General features: G+C 34.7%; 1 protein-coding gene and 1 long non-coding RNA gene across 2 annotated transcripts in view; one reads left to right on the forward strand and one right to left on the reverse strand.

Moving 5' to 3' along the window:
• Positions 1 to 16,736, forward strand: part of LOC145727278 (juvenile hormone esterase-like) — a 31,355-nt gene extending 14,619 nt beyond the window's left edge. Inside the window, exons 4-10 of the mRNA XM_081976793.1 lie at positions 4,374 to 4,568; positions 5,517 to 5,728; positions 8,796 to 8,940; positions 9,567 to 9,742; positions 9,802 to 9,931; positions 9,986 to 10,139; positions 16,449 to 16,736. Of these exons, the coding sequence (XP_081832919.1) occupies positions 4,374 to 4,568; positions 5,517 to 5,728; positions 8,796 to 8,940; positions 9,567 to 9,742; positions 9,802 to 9,931; positions 9,986 to 10,139; positions 16,449 to 16,635 (1,199 nt within the window). The 3' untranslated portion in view covers positions 16,636 to 16,736. The remainder of the gene's footprint in view (positions 1 to 4,373; positions 4,569 to 5,516; positions 5,729 to 8,795; positions 8,941 to 9,566; positions 9,743 to 9,801; positions 9,932 to 9,985; positions 10,140 to 16,448) is intronic.
• Positions 16,737 to 17,534: 798 nt separating this feature from the next.
• Positions 17,535 to 21,257, reverse strand: part of LOC145727279 (uncharacterized) — a 205,551-nt gene continuing 201,828 nt past the window's right edge. Inside the window, exon 2 of the long non-coding RNA XR_014177850.1 lies at positions 17,535 to 17,729. This is a non-coding gene — a long non-coding RNA (uncharacterized LOC145727279). The remainder of the gene's footprint in view (positions 17,730 to 21,257) is intronic.

Below are 21,257 nucleotides of genomic sequence, written 5' to 3' on the forward strand. Positions count from 1 at the left end.
AAAGTGAGAATGTAACGTTTATCACTCCATGATTTCACCGCCATAGGACCGCAAAGATCAGTATGGATTAAATATAATTTATTAAGATACAACTTTTTATTTTTAACATTAGGAAATGGCTATCTAGCTTGCTTTGCTTTAATACAAGCCACACATGGCGGTGAATCAGTGGCATCACCTTTGTAGTTTACTCCTAAAGCTAAATTATCTCGAAGCAAATTTAGGCTTACTCGATTTAAATGACCTAAATGCCTATGCCATAAAAAGCTATCACAATCGACTTTGGATATCACAGATGCTAAATTATCACTAAGACTTTTTTCAGTGCCTGAACTAGCTATGTCTAATCTATAAATACCCGACACTTCGCTAGCTGTTGCCACTACATTACCAGTAATTTTCGATCTTAAATTATCAAAAACTTTACATCCTTCCAAATCAAACACTACAGCCATAGCTAGCCCTATAGATAGCCCTTCTTAGTCATAGAACTCACTGAGAGTAAATTTGTGGCTAAACCAGGTACATAAGCAACATTTTCAATTTTGCTTACGTGTCCTGTTGTCAAGTCTATAGACACATCACCAACACCATTTGTTTTGAGTTTGGAGTTATTTGCCACAACAAGTTCTTGTCCACTATTGTCCACTGACATGTTTTCTGGACTAGAACACATATGATTGGTTGCTCCAGAGTCTATAAACCAGTCAAACTTGCTCATGTCCAGCAGTAAGTAATGCTTTGCTTTTATTGCTACGAGCTGCCATGTTTTTCACACACATGACTTTGTGGACCTGGACTAGAACAGTTTTGTTTGTAGTGTCCCTGACTTTTACATTTCCAAGACCAAGGCTTCTTGGGCTTTGCTTTATTTTTTACCAATAAAGCTGATTCTTCAGACCGACTTTGACTCCACCCTTTGTCTTGAAGCAACTTAGTTTTCACTAGATCACTTGTGAATGCAACCCCACTGTGTTCAAGAGCCATTGTCTTTGGCTCATACTCCTCAGGTAAACCCTGTAACATTATGATGCCAATGTACTCATCATCTACGGGTTTCCCAATGCCTGCAAACTGTTCTGAAATGGATAAAATTTCATTAACATAACTTTCCATGTTATGAAAGTTATCAAGCTTCATAGAAAACAAAGTTCGCATAAGACGGACTCTCCTATTCAGGCCTTTGTCATCATATGCCTTCTCCAGAACATCCCATGCTTCTTTGGCTGTCTGGGCTTGCATTATGTGTGACACACAACTGGTCTCAACCATGAGGCTTATCTTGCTTAACGCCTTTTTATCCCTTCTCGTTCTTGCTGTCGTATCTGTGGTATCATCATCTGGGTATCCAACTACGGTATACCATAGATTGTCATGCCTGAGTAGATTCTTCATTTGGAATTTCCACACGTTATAGTTTTCACGCCCTTTTAGTTACCTTTTATTAACAAACTGGATATTTTATTTTAAAAAAACTGGAGCACACTTCAATTATTTCGTTTGCACTTTTGTATGTGTATAGGCATCTGGGCCCATAACCTATCAGAGATTATTTGGGTTATCACTATTGTGGAAGCAAAACACATTAAATTCATGTCCAAACATCAAACTAATTTAATGAAACAACTAAAGTACAAAATTAACATTAACATGTTCCAAGAGTTTTTAACCTCACTTATATTCTAACCTAAGATCTAAAACAGATTATTCTGTTTAGTCTTCTGTCAACTGAAATAATTAAAAAGACAGCTGACATTTAACCGTTTACTACAACAACCTTATTTCATTAATCCAACAAATTTTTATCAAGTAGTTTTATGTCCGTTCTCCCAACATTGGCTAAGTTGAGTTTAAGTACAGCTTTGACAAGTTTAGTTTAGACTGTGTAATTTTGTAACTGATCTGTCACATTCAAATCTGAAAAAGCAAAAGCTTTAAGTTGTACTTAAGTGTTGGGAAAGCAGGCATAAGAGATATGAATTTTTAAAGTTGCTATTTTCAAGAACAAAACTTTGCAAACTTTGCAATTTTCTGCTCCAGTTCTGACAATTTTCCTTTTGTATTTTGACAATTTGACAATGTATTTCGACCACTTAGTATTACATTTTAGATTTTTTTTACTCTAAACTTTTGACATTTTCCGATTTTACACTGACTACTTAACTTAATTTTTTGACATATTTATTTTAAACTTCGTCAATTTGACAATGTTTTTTAACAATATAGGGTGGGTCAGATTGTAGGATATTTAAAGGGTAGAAAGTACATACCAAATAAACGCCAAAGTGCCGTATGGTTGAAAAGTGCCCCCATTCGAAGCGGGCCCTAAGTATGTGCCACAAGAAAAAAGTGTTTTATCTTAATTAATAAACCAAAATAAAACTCATATAAAATTTGGCATGCTAGTTCATCATTTTGAAGTAATCATTTGGCGTCTTTTATCTGGACAAATACTAATTTTTTTCATTATGGATTTGGGTATAAAAGTGTTGGCATCTGAAAAACTATGCAAAATAAAAAGAAATGTTCAGACAAACTTTTCTTAGGAAAAAGTATGGGCTATCACAATATGTGCCCCATCAGAGTAAATAAAATTATAGCTTAAAGAAATTTAAAGCTGTCAAAGAGACTTTGGAGTTTATTTTTTATGTACTTACTCTTGAATTATCCTACAATCAATTTAGACCACCCTGTATAGTCTTAGATTTTAGATTTTCTTACTCTTTATTCTTGACAATTTTACTTTTTAGGATAATTTATGAGTTAATTCTAACAACTTAAGTTGAAATTTGTATATATTTACTCAAGTCTAAGTTTTACAATATTTTACTATAAAAGTTTTGACAATTTGACTATATTTTTTTGAATTCACGATTTTACTTAATTTTCACGATAAAAAAAATAAAAATTTTGAACTTTTATACCTATAGATTGTAATGCAAACTCTTACTTATGTGATATTTTTAAAAGAGAGTTGGACGTTGGTAACTTTGTGTTGGCGGTGTTTCTCGATTTTAGGAGAGCCTTCGAGAGAGTTGACCGCAAAATTTTAATAAAAAAATGCTTTGTATGGGTTTGAGCGGTACGGTTCTGGGCTGGTTCGAGTCTTATTTGTCTAACAGACATCAAAGAGTAAAGTATAAGAATAGCATGTCTGATCCTTTGTGTGTTCAGCATGGAGTACCACAGGGAACTGTCTTAGGGCCATTGCTGTTCATTGCTGTTCTTGGGGCTGTGGATCGGTGTTGCATTGAGCTGTTCGCAGATGATACAATTATTTACATATCTGGGAGTAACTTGAATCTTATGCAGACGAACGTAAACAACGATTTGGAAAATATATTTAGATGACTATTTAAAAATAAGCTTAGTGTCAATTCACTCGAGTCAAAGTTTTGTCTGTTTGGGAGAAAAAGTAGGTTGAGAAACGTCTCCTTGGTGCAGCTCGATGTAATTATGAATGGCAACAAGATTAAGTACGAAAGTCAAATAAAGTATCTGGGAGTAATTTTTGATTCCGAACTGAAGTTTTATGCCCACGCTGATTATATAACTCGAAAATTTTCAAAAAAGGTGGGCTACATTTTGAGAGTAGGAAGACAATTGTTTATGGAGACGAGATTGTTATCGTATAACTGTATTGCGGCCCCTCATCTCAAGTTTTGTTCTGCTCTTTTGTACGGTCTACCTGGTTTTAAGATAGATCAGATCCAGATTCTGCAAAATCTAGCAATGAAGTGCATATTGCGATGCAACAGGTATACTCCCATCGTAACAATGTCCACGATTTTAAGCATGTTATCTGTCCAAAAAATGATAGTGTTTGCCGTTTACGTGTTTGTGTTTAAATTAAAAAATGGACTGTTACCACCGTATATATGCAAGCGGATCAAGTCTTTTAACGAAGTCCACAGTTACAGCACGAGAAACTGTTCTGATTTTGTTTTGAGTGGAAATTGTAGAACAACACGTATGTTCAATTCAGTATTGTACAAAGGCCTTCAAAATTTTAATATGTTGCCCAATGTAGTAAAAAACTGTGATAATTTGAATAATTTTAAAAGAGCCTTAAGACAACATGTTGTAATTTAAGTGCTTTAGCTTGTTTTTGTTTAATGTTTTTACTTTTTAATTCGTTACTTGTTTTTAAACAGGTCCATATTTTTACATTAATTTTAATATTTTATATTTGCATGATGTGTCATTCTGTTTATTTTTATAGCCTGCATGCTAAATAAATACCATTATTACTATTATTCATATTATTTTTCGAATTTCTATCGCTCTCTGAAGTTTCCGCCATGAAAACTGGACCACCCTGTATATACTTTGTAATTTGACAATGTATTTTGACAACTTCTATTTCTTTTGAGGTCCTTTTGGTTTCCTGGCAACTGAAGACGGTGTGATACCTGGCAACGCTGGATTGAAAGATCAAGCGGCCGCTATTCGTTGGGTGCACGACTACATTCAGTTGTTTGGTGGCGACCCTGACCAAGTTACATTATTTGGTCAAAGCGCAGGTGGCGCCTCTGTCGGCTACCAACTGCTCTACAAAAACAACGAAGGTACAGTACAAGTCTAAATTGGGATGACGTCATTCAATTTTAGTGAGATAAACTAACGATTTTGACGCCCAACGTAGACTTAAAAAAAAAATGAAGCGTTAGTGCTAAACCTAAGTTTTTTACAAAATTAATGCAATTTTGGCACTCAATGTGTTTTTTTGCAAAATAAATAAAATTTTGACGCCCAATGTAAGTTGTTCAGAAAATTATTGAAAGTTTGGCGACCAACGTCATTCTTTCCTAAACTATTTAAATTTTTAGTGCTCAATATGACTTTTTACATGAAATGAAATTTTTGCTCCAAATGTGTTTTTTTAACAAAATAAATGAAATCTTGGCGACCAACGTAAGTTTTTGTCCAAAGAATAAAATTTTGACGCCCAACGTAAGTTTTTTCAAAATGAATAAATATTTATAATTATAATAATTTTTAAAATTACGGAAATTTTGCCCCTCAACGTGTTTTTTACAAAACTATTTGAATTTTGCCGTCCAATATAACTGTTTACAAAATAAATTAAATTTTCGCTTTTCGTTTGATTACCTAAAAAACCTAGGTTTCCTTGCAATCAAATTTTTACCTTGAGAGGCAAAATTTTAATGATTTTCTTAAAAATGACACGATGGGCATCAAAGTTTTATTTACTTTGTAAAAGATTACATTGGACGCCAAAATTTGAATAATTTTGTATAGAACTAGGCGTCAAAATCTTGGTTTTCTAACACTGAAAGTTAAAAATTGCGAAAAATTTTGTAACAAATTACGTTGGGCTCAAAAGTTTTGTTTTTCTTACATTGAAAATTGTAAAATATGAAAACCCATGCGCCAAAATCTCGTTTCTTTTGTAAAATTTTTTTCTTAGAATAATATAAGTTATTAAAATTTATCTCCCAATGTGAGTTTTCTACTAGGTAAATCATTTCAATTTTCAACTTCTGTCATTTCAGGACTGTTCCACGGCGCCATTTTACAAAGTGGCAGTCCACTGAGTTCGTTCAGTTTTATGGGTGACGTCAGCGCCAAGGCATACGCAATCGATTTGGCAACGACAATTGACAGTTCGATTGACTTTTCCAATGACACTCAGCTGCTGGTGGACTTTTTGCTCAATGCGACTGCTCGACAAATTGACCACGCATCCACAATGACAACCGTCACTGTACGTACAAATCACGCAGTCACAAGACAAAAAACCTATTTCTAGAACTGAGTGACAAATACGGACAAATTGACTCAAAATATGGATTTTTTGACCCCGAATTAGTCGAAAATGAGTAGAAATACGACCCCTCTATCTAAAGCTAAAATGGCAGAAATTGCAAAATGGTGCTTATAAGCGCCATTTTAAATTTTTTGTAAAAAAAGAGTTCGTACTGGTTTTATACTAAATCGACTACAGGAAATTTAGTGGTAACGCTCAGTTTAGCGTAACTCTCCCCTATACTCAGATTGTTAGGAAAAATCAAGGTTCTCGAACTGAATGACAAATATGGGCCAACTGACAAATGAAAAAATGGATTTTTCGGCCCCAAATTAGTTGAAAACGAGTATAAACAGAACCCCTCTATCTAAAGCCAAAATATAAAAAAATGCAAAATGCCAAAAAATGGTCGAGTTACTTTTAAAAATAAAGATAACACAAAATGAAGGGTACCCTTTAAGTTTCTTGATATTGAATTAATCGAAAACGAGTTGCAACTCAGGTGGATTGTCATTAAAGATAATGAAATAAAACTCAGTTATCTTTAAGAGTAAAGATAACAAAACATGGCGTGTATTATAAAGTTTCTGGGCATTAAATTAGTCGAAAATGAGTTGCAACTTATAAGGATCATCTATACAGGGTGTCCCACGACGAAAGACCTCGATTGATATTGGAAAAAGTATAAATAGGAGAGTTTTGAAAATTTGGTAGGATACTGATGTGGGCATGCCCAATCCAACTAAAATATTTTCAAGATGGTTGCACTTCCGCTTATACCGGAAGTCGATCACAACTTTCTTATTTTAAATAGAACACCCTATATATTATTACATATTTGGATTCCTCACAAAATTCTGACCAACTTTTGTATAGAATGCCCTATGCCTATCTCTAGCCGTTTTCGAAATATTTGATGTTTTTCCAAAAAAGTGACAGTTGCAACGCTCAACATATTTTTGTACTATGTTAAAACCGTATTTCATTTTGCAATGAAACTTTGGGTTATTGTAAATAAAGGATCGTTTTATTAAACTGAGGGTGCGTAACGACTCATTTGTATACAGGGTCGTCAAAAAAAAATCATAAACTTGCCACTAAAAAATATGAAAAATCTCAAGTTTTTTAAATGGAAACCCCCATTTTTTATGACGGAATCATTTTGAGCATTAAAAATTACTATAAGTTTCAATTTACTTGCCTATACCTAAATCCAACCCATTTCGTTTTATTTGAGAATAAACATTTTTTTATTATGCTGCACAGTTGGGATTATGTGGTGTTCTAGTTGGTCATGCTTTTGACACACGGTGATATTGAAGACCTGCAGGGCATGTTAATAACACTAGTTTTGAGTGTTTTGACAACTGCAAATATGCCGTCGCGGTTACGTTATTCAAACCAAGATTACTTAAATCTGTTTATTATTTACGGAGAATGTGATAAAGTTGTGAGTAGAACATGTGAGGTATTTGCCGCTCGTTATCCAGAAAAACCAAAGCCATCACGAAAAGCTGTCAAGCAAATAATTGAAAATTTTAAGAATACGGGATCTGTGAAGATAAAAGCTATTAAAACAAAACCAATCCTTAATAATACAAATGTAGAAATTGCAATTTCTAACCAACTTTTGTGTACAATGCCCTATTCCTATCTCTAGCCGTTTTCGAAATATTTGAAAAGTTTTTCCAAAAAAGTGACAGTTGCAACGCTCAACATAACATGCTTTGCAGTTCTCCAATATCACCGTGTGTCAAAAGCATGGCTAACTAGAGTACCAGCTAATCCCAACCATGCAGCCTAATAAAAAAATGTTTATTCTCAAATAAAACGAAATGGGTTGGATTTAGGTATAGGCAAGTAAATTGAAACTTATAGTAATTTTTAATGCTCAAAATGATTCCGTCATAAAAAATGTGGGTTTCTATTTAAAAAACTTGAGATTTTTCATTTTTTTTAGTGGCAACTTTATGATTTTTTTTTGACGACCCTGTATAAAAATGAGTCATTACGCACCCTCAGTTTAATAAAACGATCCTTTATTTACAATAACCCAAATTTTCATTGCAAAATGAAATACGGTTTTAACATAGTACAAAAATATGTTGAGCGTTGCAACTGTCACTTTTTTGGAAAAACATCAAATATTTCGAAAACGGCTAGAGATAGGCATAGGGCATTCTATACAAAAGTTGGTCAGAATTTTGTGAGGAATCCAAATATGTAATAATATATAGGGTGTTCTATTTAAAATAAGAAAGTTGTGATCGACTTCCGGTATAAGCGGAAGTGCAACCATCTTGAAAATATTTTAGTTGGATTGGGCATGCCCACATCAGTATCCTACCAAATTTTCAAAACTCTCCTATTTATACTTTTTCCAATATCAATCGAGGTCTTTCGTCGTGGGACACCCTGTATAGATAACCAAGAAAATCAAGTTATCTTTAAAAAAAATATAACACAAAATGGCGTCCACTATAGAGTCTCTTGATATTGAATTAGTCGAAAATGAGTTACAACTCACGAGGGTTAACTTTAGAGATAACTGAGTAAAATCGAGTTACCTTTAAAATTAAAGATATCACCAAATGCAGTCCATCATTGAGTTTCTGGGCTCATTTTGGATCGGGAAATCCATTACAACTGTCAGTTTGACGTTATCTGTCAATGAATTTGTGAAGATTGAAGATGGCAGCTCAAATGTCAAAAATGGTGGTTATACTCTTTTTAGATTAATTTTGAGTTGGGGAATTCATGACAACTGTCAGTTTGACGCGTTGTCAACTGTAGAAAATCCAAAATATGGGCCCAAATTGTCAAAAATAAAGTTTATACTTTTTTGACTAGTTTTAAGTCAGGGAATCCATTACAACTGTCAATTTGACGTTAGGGTTGTCTTTAAAGTTAAGAGAGTTGAAAAATGTTGTCTTTTAAAGAGTAGGGATGAAAAGAGAGATAAAAATGGGCATAAGCATGCCTTTCTCTCTCTCTCTCTTCAATGTGGTTGTGTAAATGTTTCCAGCAACGCCCTCTACCCGTCATCGAGCAAAACATTGAGGGCGCTTTCCTCACTAGGGAATCGTACGAAACTCTTTTGGATGGGGATTTCCTTAAAGTACCAATTATGGTCGGTACCACTTCGGAAGAAGACATTTACTCAGTGACTGGTACGTTCTTGTTCAACATTTTTTAGAACTTTCCGAACATGTTTAAACTTTCGGGAACATTTTCACCGTTCTTAACATGTTTAGTAATTACTAGCCAATAAATATGTTTTGACACATTTCTCAACATGTGCTTCTGACTGTCGTTGTAGTGGTTTGAACTTGTTTAGAATGTTTCAAAAATGTTTAAGCATGTTTGGATGTAAAATAGTCTAAACAGGTTTACACTGTTTTAAAAATAAAAATGTTCTCAAATATCCAAACATTTCAAAATGTTTAAAAAAAATGTGGAAACATGTTCGGGAAGATATAAAAATGTTTAACTATGTTCTAAAAATGTTTGAAATCTCTTTAAACATATTCAGGAAGGAACATATTCTGAAATGTATTCAGTAGTCTAAAAATGTTTACAATATTCTAAGTATGTTAAACATATCAGGAAAATTTAAAAAAAAATTGTTCAAAGATGTTTAGCAGGTTTAAAAAATATTCTAGAATACGTTTTGGATGTTCTAGAAATGTTTAAAAATGTTTTGAAAGTGTTGTTAAACTTCTAAACATGTTTACAATATTTTAAAAATGTTTTAACGTTACGTTTTTTGTCAATGCGACTATTTTTTCAAATACAGATCTGGACACCTACCAGGACACCTTCACGGAATACAAAGCCGACCACACCAAATTCATTCCTAGCAAGGGATTCCACCTCAAAAATAACGTTTCTGACGAAATTGTGGCGGATGACATTTACCACATGTATTTCGATGGTGTTCCAGAAGAATACCAGCTGGGCTACTTTGTTCGAGTGAGTAGCAGGAGTTATAGCTCGATTAGGTTGACGGATGGCATTTTGACATTTTACAGTACAACAGCGACAACAAATACTCCAAGCCGGTGATCAAACATGCGCAGTTAGCCGCAAATTTCACGGACGTTTACTTTTACGTTTTCTCGTACGATGGCGTTATGGGCGATTGGAATGTGACCGTTCCTGGTACCTTTTGGATTTTTTGAAATAACCATCAGGATTAATTAAAAAAAAAATTAGGTGCAGGCTACGTGGGTCATGGTGAAGATGACAGATATTTATGGCATGTGACGTCAAGTAGTTACAGCAACTATGACCTGTCACAGTTTCCGTCAAGTGACGTGGTGACTCATGACAGAATGTTGACACTGTGGACCAATTTTGCCAAATACCGGTACGTTAAATGGTTGGAATACCTGCCACCGAATTAGTATAAAATGAGATGAGAAAATGATGATACTTGATGTGTCAAAAATTTGAGCTTTTACTCCCTTTTTACTATTTTGGGGATGGGGAATCTTACACAATTTAAGTTAAGCGAATTCCAACCCTATCCTCAGAAATGTTTTATGGCTTTTAACGGGACAAGCACCAGTTCTCCAAAGCTCATTCAGCGGTTTTGAACTCACCAACCCCGAATTAGTCGGAAACTAATATAAACTCGTTTTTTTGTGTAATTTTGACAGATGACAGCAAAATATCACTTAAAATGTCAAAAAATATGGTTTATACTCTTTTTTTACTAATGCGGGAATGAAAAATCCAACGCAACTAAAACTAATTGCGGCACTCCAATCCTAACCTCACAAAGCACAAAATATTGGTAAATTGTGTTTTAACGGTACAAGCTCGGTTTCTGTCATTTTGACAGAGAACAGCAAAACTACACTTGATTTGTCAAAAAATGTAGTTTATACTCCTTCCTTACTAATTCGTGAATGAGGGATCCAACTCAACAAAAATTAATTGCGTAACTTCAGCACGAACCTCAAATATCACAAAATGTTGGTTAAAAATCTGTTTTATGCTGTTTAACTGTACAAGCACCAGTTTTTCGCGATTTATTTAGGGTTCTTCACTCGCCGGTCCCAAATTAGTTGGAAAAAAGTAAAAACTCGTTTTTTTAACATTTTGACAGATGATAGCCAAATAACCATTAAAATGTCAAAAAGTGGAGTATATACTTATGTTTTATTGATTCGAGGATGTAAAATTCAACACAACTAAAATTAATCGCGTAACATCAACCCTGACCTCAGAAATCACAAAATGTTGTTTAAAAACCTGTTTTCTGCAGTCGGTGCAAGCACCAATTTTTCCAGTCTCATTTAACGTATTTAGCACTCCTCGACACCGAAATAGTCGAAAATGAGTGAAAACTCGTTTTGACGGATGACAGCAAAATAACACTTGAAATGTGAACAAAATGTACACCATGTTATTACTCATAATACAAACTACTACTACATTACTCCTAACCTCAAAAATATCATTTTTTGGGCTAAAAACCTGTTTCATGGGGCTTAACGGCACTGGTCTCATCAAAAGTTGATAACTCTGTTATTTGAAAAATTAGAAAAGAAATTTAGTTATCAGAAATTTTCGAAAAGTGTAATAACTTAGTCCTATCTTTCACCGTTGCGCCGCTAAAGGGCTTTAAATTTGACAGTTCTTTGGAAATTTTTGAAACCAACCAACTGCGCACTAGTCTCTTAAAAATTGAAAGACTCGGTTATGCAGGGTGAGTTAGGGTTAAACGGCCGAGAATCTCTTAGTGGGCTGTCATACCAAAATAGCATGCAACGTGCGACATGCTGCTTGGAAGCAAAAAGCATGCTACTTATTTTAAAACCTATATAAATTAATGGTCGGTTTCATACTGGAATAGCGTTGCATGTTGCTACACCGGTATGACAACGAACATTAGTTTACATATGTTTTAAAATAAGTAGCAAGTTTTCTGCTTCCAGGCAGCATGTCGCACGTGGCATGCTACTTCGGTGTGAAAGCTCACTTATGGGAAATTTCATGCACTCCTAGACACTTTTGCAAATAACTCGAAAACGGCGACAGATACGGAATAAATGCAAGAGACAAAAAAGTTCTAAATCAATGAAAGAATTAGATTTTTAGAAATAAATGATTAGTGGCGTACTCCAAAAAAGTTTGAGAGAATAAAATGGAGATTGATTTCTAAAAAGTATCACCCTGTACATTTTCACTACAATGTGAACACTGTAATTGTGGATATCCTAAAGAGTAGTGTAAGTGAACAAATTAATCTAGCTATGTCAAGAATGAAAGTTGTGTAAAAAAACTTTTAAAAATTCTTAAACTTTGTCACTCTGAATCTCGGTAACAACGCATTTTCGAACACAACTTTATTATAACTTTCTACTTAAAATCCAATTCTCTAGGCATGGTATAACCAATCAGCTGCGCACTGCTTATTTTCACCGTTAATAACTATGCTATTTGAAAAAATACATAAAAAATGCATAAAAACTGATGGATAGAGCAGAGTGTAAGCTTTAAAAAATATCCTAACGTCAGGCAAAAGTATCTCGTAAACCACTACAGTTACTACCAAACTGGCAGAACAAAACACTTTTAAATACTCCCCGTATATTACAAAAAATGCATTATGCCATACCCTGTTTACAGGGTAATTGAAATTTGACCCTCACCATTGGGATCTCGGAAACTATAAGAGATACGAGAAAGTTTAAATTGGAGCAAAGTTGTGCATTGTAAAGCTCAACGAAATGCCGTTTTAAAAATGTCGATTTTCCAAGTACTTAGCTTTACATTAGTATAGTCCTGTAAATTAATACTTGGCAATAGTTATTACAGCCATGCAAATAGCCAAATCCAGTTCGAAAAAAATTCCTGAATGGTTCAGCATTATCAACCCAAATTACCCAAACATAGCTAGTGAAAAGCAGGATTATTTCTGTTTTAGGAATAAAAAAAACTACATTAATTGTATAACATTATATATAATTCAATATACATAATAATTTATATCAAACGAATTGTGCAAAACATGTTACATTATTTTATATAGGCCGGATTATTACAAATTTATTGACCCTTAAATAATATTAATTTGGTATATAAATTACGAATATTTTCTGACGAACTGCAAATATTTTTACAAATGAAGTTAATTCTAACAGTAAAATACGTATTGCAAACAGCTTTTACTAATAAATACTTATGTGATTCAATTGGATTTGGGTCATACATAGACATTGATGAAAAAACATTTCTATTTATAAAATACTTAAGAATTCTAACACTTATATTTTCTTTTTTTAAATTTATATTTCCAGTATTTATTTCAGTTCGAATTATCTTTTCTGTTATATAGCAAATCTCGACTACATCATCAGATGGATACTTAAGGCGATCGTGATTTTAAATCAATTAAAGACCCTAAATAGCTCTCTTTGTCTCCATAAAGCTGAGAAACACAAAATTCACACTTTATCTTTGTACCCAACTTAAAACTAACAAAACCAGCTATATATTTCACTACTTCAACACTGTATGGAGAAATAGAGTTAACTGTTAATGCATAATCATGTTCTGAAATAAACTGCTCAAATTGTTCTTCATTTTCATTATCAAGTTCACCTGTTCCATTAACGACCGAATCATTTATGATTTGAATTTAATTTTTATTTTTTGTACCCACATTTAAAATATTGATTTGCTCTAGAGGTATACAGTTGCCCGCACCATGCTCTCGAATTTCAGCATGAATAAAAATTTTTTTGTATGCAGAAGTAAACTGTCTACATGTCGGATTGTTATTATGCCCCCCTTGAGATCTGATAGACGAAAAAAATAGTTCCAAATGATCCTGATTCAGTTTGTAGGTTGGTAAAAATTAAAAAAAATTATTTGTATTGAAATCATGAAACAACAATATAACTGTATGTAAATCCATTATAAATCCAATAAATCCAGTTTTTCTTTGCGACTTAACTATTTCGGTTCCATCAACAAATTTCAAGGACAAAATGTATTCTTTAAATTCTTTAAAAAAAGATTCAACTTTGTTGATGTTTAAACGGCATAAAGCTTGTTTGAAACCAAAATTGCTTAATTTGTGTGAATTTAGTATATCGAAAGCATTATTAATTTGCCTTATAAAATTTGCTGTTGGACTGCATTCTCTAAATTTATCTAACTATAAATTGTTCTTACAAAATAATAAAGCTGTTGCAACCGACTCACTTAATAATTGAATGGCTAACTTTACTTTCATTTTTTGGTTAAAAAAATTTAGGTGTTGCCTTCTTAATTTAGTTCCTAAGTGTAAACCTTCACTTTCCTGTAAATCCGCAAGTTTTTGTATATAAGCAAAATTAATAACACCACCATTTCCATCAATAATAATTTTTTTTTCACCAAAGCAATTTCGTACTAATTTTAGCATGTGCACTGGGTCAGGCAAGAAATAAATTTTCCTTTTATTGAAAATGAAATCACTTCTAATATCAGAGGCATTCAGATAACAGTTGAAATATGTCATCATTCCTATATTTGCAGGGCACCCATCAAATGTCACACTATAGTTAGCTATAACTAACCCAATATCACATGCTAAGTTTAGGGCTTGTTGGAGTAATGAAGCTTTTTGATTACTATTTAGACCTGAAGTAAAAAAATAGCCTAAAGGAACTTTCCAACTTTCATTTATGCACACAATTAAAAATACCAACACCTCTTTTGCTAACTCTACACTCTCACCATCTAAACAATTACCAAAATCTACATGCCCGTAGTAATAATTAGTTCCATCGTATTCTAAATGTTGTCTAATGGCCATCTCATCAAAAACTACTGAGCAAATTATTTTTTTCGGTTTTGTGTTTTTGACTTTTAATTTTAAAAAGTCAATGGTTTCTTGAGAAAAGCCAGGCTTAGCACTTATTGCTGTGTACCAGCGAGATAAGGTTTTTGGATGGGGCAAAGAATTATAAAACTTACTCCGAAGATAATTATAAGCTTTAGGTGAGAAAAAATTTAATGTGATTGCAAAAGATTTAACTGAATGAGGAAACTCTTTACTGGCGGTTTTATTATTAGTTTTTTTAAAAAGTCTTTGTATGATTTCTTTGTTGCTTCCAAAATGCTCAAGAACAACATTTTCTTCTTCAAAGCTCATTAAATTTTGCCTTTTCAATTCTATTGTTATTTGTTTTAAGGAAGCAATCTGACTGAAACAAAATATTTTTAAGTTCTAGCTTATTGTATAATATATTATGGTAAAAAAGTACATTTTATGATATCCAAAAGCTTTATTTGTAATAATAATTGTTTAAAATTATTTTCTATAAAACACAAACACACAAATCACGAGCCGCCTATGCATGTGCACACTGCACAGGGGTCATTGACCTCAATTAATTCCCCAATATAAACAAAGGGTTTTTACCTTTCAATCTTATTTAAAAGTATAAAATCTAACATATCTAAGTTATTAATCAATCAATTAGTACTTACTGATGGAAAGAAATTCCTTGATATTTAATTTTTGTAGTTTGGGTTAAACCACAAGCCGCACAACTAACCATATTGTTTTTCGAATTGTTCTTGGTCGCTACGCGTACGAAAATCTAAATTTAATCTGTACAACTTAATTTAAATTTGCAAAACTCAACTGTTAAAGAACCACAAACAAACAAAACAAACTAACACTATACTACAACAAATACAAACAACAAATTTTTGCGGGTTTGAAACTCCAAACTTTCAATGACTTTGCGTCAATTCAACTGCGCAGTAGGCGAATGCGCAATCAAAGATGGTGGACTTCCGTCCCCCTCGCTTAATGCACAAACGGGTTATAATTTGTATTATTGTTACCTCCTGATACTTGTTCTTTTTACTCATTGCAAACATGATAATTCGGTCTGTACGATTATTAGAGCAAGTTAAGCATAGTTGTATTAAATTTGGAAAATGTATACAGTAAAGAAATCGCCGCACAAAATGTTATTATTATACAAGCATTGCTGCACTATTTAGGTTAATCAGAAGAAGAGATTTGTCACCATTATCTCTAACTTGAACCGCTGGTTTATGTTTCCAAGAGAAAGGTCAGGTCATCATTTTAGGAACTTAGTATCAAATTTCTGATAAAGCTTTAAAATAATATTGCCTCGTTTTTCTTCATTGTGACTAAGTAGTGCAGACCAATTGCGTGTGACGAGTACTGTCAAATAATGACATTACATAAAACGCTTCATTAAGTCAAAGACAACTAAGGTAAAATTATTTTTTATTGAATTATGTTGTCATTTATGAAGCAAATCATAAGTTATCATACATCACTGAAAGCAGAATATAACATACTATTTGGACGACTAAAAATCCAATATCCAATAATAAAATAAAGTCGATTATGATGAACGAAACGTCGGGCGGCAAATATGAATCCATCATCGAATAGTTGGGAAAAAGTGGCAATAAAAAGATGCTTTTAGTTTTGGGACATCTTCAAATAAGGTTAAAAATAAAATATAATAGTAAATTTTTAAAACGGCATTTGGTTGAGCTTTGAACTGCGCAACTTTGCCCCAATTTAAACTTTCTCGTATCTCTTATAGTTTCCGAGATCCCAATTGTGAGGGTCGCATTTGAATTACCCTGTATATGATTTTTTATAAAAGTTTTTGATATATTGCAGGAATCCCACTCCGGAGCAATTGGAGCTGTTGCAGAACGTCACGTGGCCTAAAGTGGTACCTGATACCTTTCAATATTTGGATATTGGTACTGATTTGGTGATTACCAGTAATCCTAAGGCACCTTACTACGAAGGCTGGTCGGAAATCTACGAAAAGTACAATCAAAGGCCTTTTACGATTTTTTAGCTGTTTTGGTAATACGGACAACGTGACCTTTAAAATGTCGTTATTAATTCAATTTTAAAGCTGCAGCCTTGATATTTGGTCATAATAGAGCTTTAACATGGTAGTGTCATTTTTTTCAAACTTCTAGTCCTTCAATCCTCGTAGTTATCACAAAATGGCGAACCGTACTAGTTTTGTGAGTATAATCTGTTTACTTTACCGGAACAGCCTGTACATTTGGATTTCCAGGAAAGGTTTACTGCCTACTATGTGCTTACTGCTTTAGAAAAAGTACACAGTTTCTGTACAGGGTGAGTCAACGATAGAATAAAGTTCATCATCTCAAAAAATGTTAAATACAAAAGTTTTAGAGAATATGGAGATGCATAGTTTAAAATTACTTTTGGTTATACAGGGTGGTTCATAAAGGCGTGGCAGATAAAATATTAGTTTTTTAATAGAACCCCCTATTTTTTAACACATTTTTTGATTCTCTATTGAATTTTGATTTTACTATGATGGAAAATTGTCTGTATTGCCATTATTTCGAAAAGTAGGATACTCATATTTGGTGGGAACGTTCTACTAGGTGGAGTGAAAAGTAATCTCCTTGGGAATGAAAACATTTTTTATTTTATTCAATGTAGTCCTTTTAGATCTATACACTTATTCCAGCAATTTTCCAACTTTTTGATCCCGTCTGAAAAGTATTTTTTCCGACGACTTACTTTGAAAGTACCTCATGTACGCTTCCATTTAGAAGCAGAAAGGGGTTATTTGCCGCGCGCGAGCAGAAAGAGAGATTTTCTGCTCTAGAGCGTTTTCGCTTTCTACTAACAATCTACTCACCAACTTTTTTCGGCGTTTCCATAACAACGCTCGACATACCTGTTTGAAATAACCACATTCCGTCAAAGTGATTTATCGGTGACAATGAGTTCGAGCGACGAAAATGATGCGAGTTGTCCTTCTAATCCACCCCACAGCAGTCGTCGAAAAAATATCGTCTATATTTCGAGCCAAAAGTACTTTTGCCGCTTTTACATGATTGCAGCGTTCGGCTTCGCCTCAAGCTGCAAATTTCATGTGCAAGCGGCAAATATATACTTTCCGCTCTTAATATAGAATATACTATTTTGGAAGGTCTGCAAAATACTCCTCCGCTGCTCCTCCGCTTCGCGCGAGCTGAATTTTTTATTGATGAGCCATCTTTTGAGATTTGGGAAGAGATAATAGTCCGTGGGAGCCAAATCGGGCGAATAAGGAGGATGTGGAAGCAATTGTAGCCCTAGATCGTTGATTTTAGCCATTGTTGCGATGCTCTAGTGTGTCGGCGCATTGTCTTGCAAAAACAAACTTTTTTTTCGATTCATGTGAGGCTGTTTCTCAGCGATTTTGGCCTTTAATCGCTCCAATAATGCTCAGTAATACTCGCTATTGATGGTTTTTCCTTTTTCGAGGTAGTCTACGAAGAGGATGCCATGACAGTCCCAAAAAACCGACGCCATGACCTTTCCAACCCATTGAGATTCTCTTGGACGCTTCGGAGCACTCGCACCGGCTTCAGTCCATTGCCGGGCACTCATTCCGTTTTCTGGCGTGAAATAGTGGATCCAGGTGTCGTCAACAGTTACCAATCGACGCCAAAAGTCCACCCGATTCTTCATCAGCATCACCTGACACTCTTTTGAAGTACGCTCGCGATCGAGTTTTTGATCCTGAGTGAGAATGCGCGGCACCCAGCGGCAAGATAATTTTTTCATATGCAGGATCTCGCTCAAAATATGGCGTGTGCGCTCAGTACTAATCCTTGTGGTATCTGCTAACTCACGCACCTTCACTTTCCTAACAGCCAAAACCATGTCATGATTTTTTTTGACCTTGATCTGTGTAACTGCATCGCAGGGCCTGCCGCTGCGGACTTCATTGGCAGTGGAATTTCAGCCACCACGAAACTCTCGAAACCAGTATTTCACGGTGTAATCTGAAGGAGCATTAGCCCCATAGCATTTATCCAACTTTTCTTTTGTTTGCTTCGCCGTTTTGCCTCTCAAAAAATAACGTTTTATGAGAAATTGCCCCCATTTGCGGGCGTAAAATAGCACTTTTACGCCCATGGACTTAAAATAAAACAAACAAATTAAACAAATAAAGCAAAACCCCGTGAAATAAAATCAACATACGGGATGACTAAAGTGATAATTACATCTGAAAAGTTAAAAATATAATTATTTAATTATTCCCGTCGTACAAAAAATGTTGTTTGCACCTCTGGAAAATGTAACTGTTTTACATGCGGGAACGAAAATACTCTAGCAACTGATCCTGTAGTTGCCCAGCTACTTTTTATGCCAAAGTGTAGCTTATATAAAGCTTAAAAGACCCTGTAAATATAAAATTTTTACTATGTACAGTTTTTGCATAATTAATTTTTGAACTGGAAAGACGGAAGTATAAACAAAATACTCTAGCAACTGTCATCCTCTCGTTGCCCAGCTAATTTTTATGCCAAAGTGTAGTTTATACAAGGTGGGCCAAAAGAAATTACCTTATTGGAAGATGCTCTCATTTTTGCAAATGGCCGCCAATGTAAAATCTGTTTTGACATTTGTGGACTAGACAGATGCAGAATACAAGTGAACAAGCCATGGACCGAAACATTCCCCAACTGACGCCGGAAATCTCGATGAAGAAGTGGACGATTTTTCGACTAAAATCATAATGAGCGATGAGGCTCATTTCCACATTAGTTACGAACCCAAATCGTCCTCTTCTTTTTCTGTTTTTCTTCAGTAAAATTTTATTAAACAACTCTGTTGCAATTAATATTATTATTTTATTAAGTGTTGTACGTTTACTGACACTATTTTCTTGCAAAACTTCCATTTTAGACCAGAGCTTGCGTTTAACTAGCAGGTGTGGCGAGTGGTTTGCTTTTCAACACGCTTTTTGGAAGTATGCTTACAGCAAGCATGCTTGTTGCGAGCAAATGTGAATAGCTGAAGAGCACGCTTGTTTCAGGCATGCTTACAAGCATGCTTGTTTTCGAGCATGTGTTTCCGTACCTTTACACCCGCTCACAGTGACTGCATGATGCGCTGTTCACGATGGAGGAGTCATCCATTTTTCATCGAGAACGCCGCTGGCCAAACGACAACAGTGGACGGTGCGCGCTGTAGGGCCTTGTTGACCGAGTTTTTTCTGCCGCAATTAGACGAATTAGGACTGAGGGACATGTGGTTCCAACAGGACGGAGCAACGGCACACACTGCGCGAGCCACAACCGATATTCTGAAGGCGGCGTTCCCGGGTCGCCTCATCTCTCGTTTTGGCGATTGACCGTTTCAGACTTTTTTTGTGGGTTCCGTGTTTACGTGAACAAGCCCGAGACTCCGGAAGCCCTCAAGGATAACATTTGACACGAGTGCGAGATTCTGTCGCCCGAAGTTCTCGCCAAAACGATGAAAAATTCCTTAAAATGAGCCTGTATGGCAATCAATTGTGACGGCGCCCATTTGGACGATATCATCTTCTCGACTTGACCAATATAATTCTAAAGGTTCAAATAAATATAATCAAAAAACAGAATCGAAGCTTTTCATTTAGAAAAAAAAAGAGCCAAACAATATCTTTTGGCCCACCTTGTATAATGCTTAAAAGACCCTGTAAATATAACATTTTTCTTATTTACAGTGTTTTTTAAACCGGAGTGACAAAATACCAGGTGTCCAAGAGCACCCTGAACATAGGAGATTAACATGGGAAAATGGTTTTCATTTTTTTGCGCCTGTACGGTTGATTTGATTGAAAAATCGTATTAATGAAAGTTGTAGCACAGTCTTAAGATATAACATAACCAGTCAGATTACTCTCCGAAAATCGTAAAATTTACCTCACCTTGCGTCCCGCCTAAAGTCGACTTGCCAACCAAGAATCTAATATTCGCAATGACTAACTGAACATTGTGGGATAAGTTGTATACCTATCACGGACTAGTTTTCTGTATTTTTTCAGATCTTTAGCTTGAGCCGTTTCGTCGTAAAACACGAACAAAAATGAGAAAATTTAAACTTTTAGCCTGCACTGTATAAGCGGTTGTCGAGCCACCGTACCAGCAACAATGACATGTTTGTCCGTTACCTCTATGTGCCTCGTACCTCGTGTTTCTCCGTCCCCTATACAATTTTAGGTTATTAACCGATTTCAATGATTTTTTTTTTTGAAATAATTAGGAATGAAATGTCTATTACGGGAGAAAATTTTAAATATTTATTTCAGTTTTCAGGTCATATTACGATACTTTTTCTTGATAGAAAATGGAGAATTTTTATTAGCGATTTTTTTATTGAAAAAATTACTACGCCACTGGATCTATAGTGCTTTCAAATAGCTGTGTAACTTTGTTATTAATTAATGGCAACCAAGCAAAAGGGTCCCTCTCGCAGTGTCACATGACCGGTCGGCAAACTGGGAGGCCAATCCCGCGGAGCAACGGAACACATAAACCTCCACGGTAAAGCCCTGAAAGAAAAATTCAACATCAAATTCAGAAAGAGAGGACGCTAGCAACCAACAGACCCTAGGCAAGTCCGGACGAACTTTTTGCAACAGGGAGATCACCCGACCCTTAACACGGCGTGGAA

This window comes from Ips typographus, linkage group LG3 (genome assembly GCF_016097725.1).
Source record: "Ips typographus isolate SLU linkage group LG3, UJ_Ityp_2.0, whole genome shotgun sequence".
NCBI lineage: Eukaryota > Metazoa > Arthropoda > Insecta > Coleoptera > Curculionidae > Ips > Ips typographus.